Here is a 5,931-nt window from a genome sequence, read left to right on the forward strand (position 1 = left end):
ACACCTAGGTGAGCCAGTATCTAGCCGGACCCGCCCCCATCGGGCCATAACGGGCCCAGTGGGGGGGTGAGGATGGCAGGTGGGGGAAGGGAGCCTTCCAGAAGTCTGGCCTGGGTACTTAAATACTTCTAGCTTTGTCACTTAAATATTCCTGCTGCAGAATTAAAAGGAAGGGGGACACCAGATGTCCCCTAGGCCCTGCCCCCTACCACCGGTGCTTGCAGGGAGGCGGGCATGTGTACCCCGCGCAGGGCCCTGGTCTCCTGGAGTGTACCTCCAGCTCACCCCGTCTTCTCTTAGCGCCACCCACCCAGGTCCCCTGCTCAGGGGGCTCCATCCCTGAACTGCCCGGGGGGGCCAAACCCAGGCCCTGGCCTCCCTCCAGCCTGGAGCGTGCCTACCAGGATCGGGCCCTCCTGGCGCTAGCTGTCCTTACCCATCGTTCGTCCCCGGTGGGGCCACAGGGTCCTCGCAAAGGAACAGCTTCTGGGGGGTCCCTGAAAGGCAAAGCGCAAGGAGTGGCGGCTCCGAGCAGAGGGTGCAGGGTGAGGGCGGCACCGGGCCACTGAAAGAGAGGTGGAGAAGGGGCCCCGCGGAGACGGGCCAAGCAGAGAAAAAGGGCAAGAGGCAAAACTTTGGCTGGAAGACAGGAGTGGAGGAGATGCGAGCATCGGAACAAACAGGTCGTGGGCCGGGAGAAGTCGGGGATGGGGGCTGGGAACCCTCCAGGAGGGACTCGCGGCGCTCGGGCCCCGGCCGCCTCCCCTCCCCCAATCCCGATGGGCAGGCGGCTTGGTGGCCACCAGCCGCGAGCGCCACAGCGCCCCGGGCGCCCAGGCGAACGCGAACCGCCCTCTGCGGGAGTTGAGGAGGGGGGGGCGCGGGGAGGGGCGGCGAAGGGCTATATATAGCGGCTCGGCCCAGGCCCGCCCAGTGCGCAGAGAGGCGCGCATCGCTCCACAGGGTCCCAGCCCCGGCCGTGCGCCCGTCCGCCGCTGCTCGACTCCCCATGCAGCCCGGGTAGGTCCCGGAGCCTGGGGGCCCCGTCGCTCGCCTTCCGCTCCTCCCTCGGCCGCGCACTCCCAGCGCTCGCCCAGCCCGTGCGCCCCCGGGAGCCCCGACAGACGCGGCTCGGCTCTCCGCTTCCTGGGCGCACCGACCTACCTGCCGACGGACGCACGGCCCGAGGGCAGGGATGGCGGGGCCTGGGGCGGCCGCGGCAGCGCTGCTCCCGGCGGTGCTGCTGGCCGTGCTGGCGCCCTGGGCCGGTCGAGGGGGCGCCGCTGCGCCCACCGCACCTAACCGCACACTGGAGGCCGAGCTGGAGCGCCGCTGGGAGAGCCTGGTGGCGCGCTCGCTGGCGCGCCTGCCCGTGGCCGCGCAGCCTAAGGAGGCCGCCGTCCAGAGCGGCGCCGGCGACTACCTGCTGGGCATCAAGCGGTTGCGGAGGCTCTACTGCAACGTGGGCATCGGCTTCCACCTCCAGGTGCTCCCCGACGGCCGCATCGGCGGCGTGCACGCGGACACGAGTGACAGTGAGTGGGGCGTGCCGGACGGGAAGGGTCGGGGCCCCGGGCAGCGGCCGCCCCTTCCAGTTCGCACAGGAAGGTCCCGGCGAGCACCTGCTCGCGGGCCCTGGGAACCGGAGCGAACTCAGGTTCAGGCCCCTCGGTCGTGGAGGCGCCGGGGCCGCAATCACTCTTGGCTCGGTGAGTCACGGCAGGGACAGGCTTTGCGCAGCCCCGCCTTCCCGCCTTCAGATGTCCCGGCCCCGGGTGCCGAATTCCAGCGCCTTCGCCGTGGGCACAGGGAGCGGAGCGCAGCCATCGGCACCCGCGCGCGGGGGCCCGAGACGCGTGCCCATGTCCAGGCCGGGCTCGAGGGCCGCGGCGGCCACCTCTCTCCTGCTGTCCGGGACTGGGCGCGGCCCCCAAGGGGCCGGAACAGGGGGCGAACGGGCTGGACGCCGGGGGCCCCTTGGGGGCGGTCGGCCTGCACCGGGGAGCTGGGCCCCTTTACATTCACCTCCACCCCAGAGATGGGGGTCCGGGGGCGCGCAGGCAGAGGGGGGAGCCAGGTCGCCGCCAGGTGGGGGAGGCGTGGCCCCAGGGTCCGGTGCCCGGGAATGACCTGCACCCCGCCCCCAGGCCTACTGGAGCTCTCGCCGGTGGAGCGGGGAGTGGTGAGCATCTTTGGCGTGGCCAGCCGATTCTTCGTGGCCATGAGCAGCAGGGGCAAGCTCTATGGCTCGGTGAGTACCGCGGGCCGCCGAGCGGCCGGGCAGGATCGTGACGCTTCCAGGCCACCTACGCCCGGATCGTGGAACTTCCGCGGCAGCGACGGGGTCCCAGGATGGAAAGTAACCCTGTCCAAGGCCCTGAGACCGTTCCGGTGACCCTGGGTCGGCCCAAACAAGAGGACAGGAACAGCGTTCCTGCCATCCTTGAGCGGGCACTTGCTAGCCAGTCAAAAGTTGCCTCCCGGAGCCCCTCCCCATGGCCCCCGGGGCGGGTCCCAGCCAGCAGGACTGCAGTCTTTCGGGTGGACACAGTGGAGATGAAATTTTCCAAGTGCCAGGTGCTGGGCAGGTGCAGGAGCCCAGCTGCTGCCTGCCACCATATCCCTCTTCTCACCCTGGGAACAGCTTGGCACCTGCACTTCCCAGGAGAGACCCCAGCCAGGGTGGGGCTGGGGGGAGAAAGGAGTCCCTGAGCACTGCCCCCAGAGTCCCTTGGCCAGGGGGGTGGCCCCACCTGACTCTGCTCCCCTTCCCTCCCAGGCTTTCTTCAGCGATGAGTGCAAGTTCAAAGAGATTCTCCTCCCCAACAACTACAACGCCTACGAGTGCTACAGGTACCCTGGCATGTTCATTGCCCTGAGCAAGAACGGCAAGGCCAAGAAGGGGAACCGGGTGTCACCCACCATGAAGGTCACCCACTTTCTCCCCCGGCTGTGACCCTCAGAGCCCCCTGGAGGGGCGTGCTGGGGGCCACCGTGGTGCACTTTCTTCGGACGGACAGCTTGATGCAAGAGTAGGTGTAAGATATTTAAATTAATTATTTAAATGTGTATATAGTGCCACCAAATTATTTATGGTTCTGTGGGTGTGTTTTGTATTTTTCTGGGGAAAAAAAAAAAAAAACACGAAAAACACAAACCCTGACTTTTCCGGTAAAACAGTAGATATCCTCTCCGTGGGATTTCTTTTACTCGTCAAAAAGTTGTCACACGTATGCTGCTGCTATCCCGTGTATTAAACACTGGTGACATCCGTCTCTGACATCAGCCCTGCCTGGCACCCTCCCCTGTGGTTTGGTGCCGAGCATCCCTGTGTGTGAAGAAGCCTTCCTGGGGCTTTGGAAGCCAGGTTGGAAGCGCCCAGTCTTGGCTCCGTTCCTGGCATCCTCCAGGGTCCCTCTCCCTTTGTGCCCTGTAGATATTCTTTGGGACGTATCAGTTTACTTTGGGTACAGAAAGCACACTGTCCAGGCCACTGCTGCTACTCTGTTTTTAGATCGGCCAAGAATGACCTTTGAACTTTGCTGTAGTCAATCTTCCTCCATCTACCAGATGGGGGAGACCCTTAGGCAACTTGAAAACGCCCGTGTTCCTTTTTTTGGATCGGCCACTGCCTGTGTTTCTCTGCGGCCAGTGGGGGAAAAGGCACACGCACACAGCAATGCTGTCAACCCAATGGAAAGGAATCGATATTCCACAGGAAAAAGCTGGAAACGAACGGGATTGGGTATATTTCCAGCCACCACCAAAACCCTAGGTGGGGAAATACAGTCTGTGAGAGCGGAGACTTCGGAGAAGTAATAGCGTATATATGTATTTTTGAAGGACACGCTTCCCTGTGTTGGGGAAGCTTCGGGTGAGAACTAGCTGTACGTTTGAGGTGACATGTGCCTGTCATTGGACAAAACACACTGAGTGCTCTTTGCGTGGAGGAAGATGCTGAGATGCTGCTTGTCTCTGTTGTATTCCTGATTAAGTGGATTTAACATCTACCTCGAAAGCCCTTAAACCACTGTCTGGCGGACTCTGCAGAAAGCGTAGGACTTTGCCACGCCGAGTGGCTCTTCTTTTTCTTTCCATATGTAGCCAAGGGGAGTTGCAGATACAGCGCCGGTGCGCCCCATTGGAACCTTGTCACGTTTGAGCTATCTTTACCCCACGATTTACTTTTAGTAAGGATAATCATGATGAAAATATTTGCAGGCAGCTGTTAGTGCACTGTATGGTCAGCAAGTAACCTTATATTTTTCTTTATATATTTTACACATGTAACCCCTGTCATTGAAGCAAAGATGGAAGAGGCAGGGGCGGTGATGTTTAAAAAAAGTTGCGAGGTGAGGGCGAACATTTAATTTTAATGAATGACTTTTTCGAGTTTATGCAAAATGACCTTAGCTTGCTCCCAGAGATGCTCCGAATGTTTCCTCGAGACTTTAATACTCTGCTAGGACGTTTCTGAACTGCCTCCCGAATTAACTTTATGGGCGTCTACAGACAGCGAGACTGGAAAATCTGATTGGCGTTTTTGTCTTTCACATTCCTTTTTAAAACTCTTTGTTCGAATGCAAATCATCTACTTAAAATACTATTCTCACACGGAGGCCTGGAAGAAAAGAAGCCACCTAAGCCGCTGTGCCTGCCATGTCATAAAAATGGTTTTGGGTTTTTTTTGTTTTTTTTTTAAACCACACCCTGGACTTCAGGGTGATTGAATGATGCTCAGAGATCTGGTGCTGATTGTGGGGTTTGGAGGATGGACTTTGTTGCCCTTCTGGATTGACTGTATCCACACAGTCGCAAACAGATGGTTCTAGATGCCTTAAACATTGCTTGATGTCTTATCTCAGAGCCCAGCCAGCTCGTCAGGAACTCAAATGTCTTAAGTGCAGAATTCAGCCATGCTTGACCATTGCGTTAGCTCAGTGACTCAGGTGTGAAGCGTTCAGAGACGTCATGGAATCTTCGAAATATTGTAAAGTGTTTCTGTTGCTGTGTTGGGGCTTTGAGGGTTCTGTCCTTCCTGCTGTCTTCAGCATCCGTCTGTAGTTTTATACAGGTGCTGGCTCACATTGTGCTGTATGTGCTGTGCACATTGAAACGCAGAATAAATGGGAAACATGTATCAGGTATAAAGAGAACGCCATTGGACTTGACATTCATCATCGGGCAAAGTTATTGCAAACGATTAAAACCTGCCTTGAAATGCCACGATACGGCTCCCTCCCCCTGTCTCCCGGTGTCTATTTGAGGCCCTGAGCCTCGCCTGGCTGGGGGTGGGGGCGGGGTGGGGGAGACAAATTTTAGCCAGCTGTGTCCACACAAATGTGGCCTTGAAGACAGGAGCCTGGAGTGGGCTGGGGGGGTGGGAGTGGGGTGGGGGGCGGGGGGCAGTGTGAGTGTCACAGTTTCATGATGACTCGGAATCTTGCAGTTTATCTCCTGATGGGGCCAATTCACACGGTTCCCCAACGGGGTCTGCCCAGAGGCCTCGGAGAGCTGTGCTCTTCACCTTGACCTCTCACAGGCTAAAGCCGTTGGCACGGTCCATGCAGTCCCCAGAGCTGATCTTCAAAAGACTGATTCCAGTATAGGGTTCAACCTCTTGCGTAGACACCACCCAGGAGCCTGAAAATCAACAGAAGGAACCCAACTAGGCTTTTCCCCAAAAAAGGAACTGGAATATGATCGAGTGGCAGGGCACATTCGGGAATGTGTCAGTCACGGTGAGGGAACCGATAGTTTTATCATTTTGTTTATACTGTTTATACCACACACAACTAGGATGTGATACCGGAGGTGCCTCGTAGTGTCGATGGCAAGAAAAAATTGCACACTGACCTAACAGGCCCCGAACTTGGGTTCCCCTCCCCCCACTCACTTGGCAAAAGGACCCAGAAAAAGCAATCAGGGCTT

The 5,931-nt window shown here is 58.6% G+C and overlaps 1 protein-coding gene across 1 annotated transcript; it reads left to right on the top strand.

Moving 5' to 3' along the window:
• FGF4 (fibroblast growth factor 4) lies at positions 1,196-3,094 on the top strand. Its single transcript, XM_003122418.2, has 3 exons — positions 1,196-1,535; positions 2,148-2,251; positions 2,780-3,094. The coding sequence occupies exons 1-3, from the start codon at positions 1,196-1,198 to the stop codon at positions 2,954-2,956; spliced, it is 621 nt and encodes a 206-aa protein (XP_003122466.1). The 3' UTR covers positions 2,957-3,094.

This window comes from Sus scrofa, chromosome 2 (assembly GCF_000003025.6).
Source record: "Sus scrofa isolate TJ Tabasco breed Duroc chromosome 2, Sscrofa11.1, whole genome shotgun sequence".
Lineage (NCBI taxonomy): Eukaryota > Metazoa > Chordata > Mammalia > Artiodactyla > Suidae > Sus > Sus scrofa.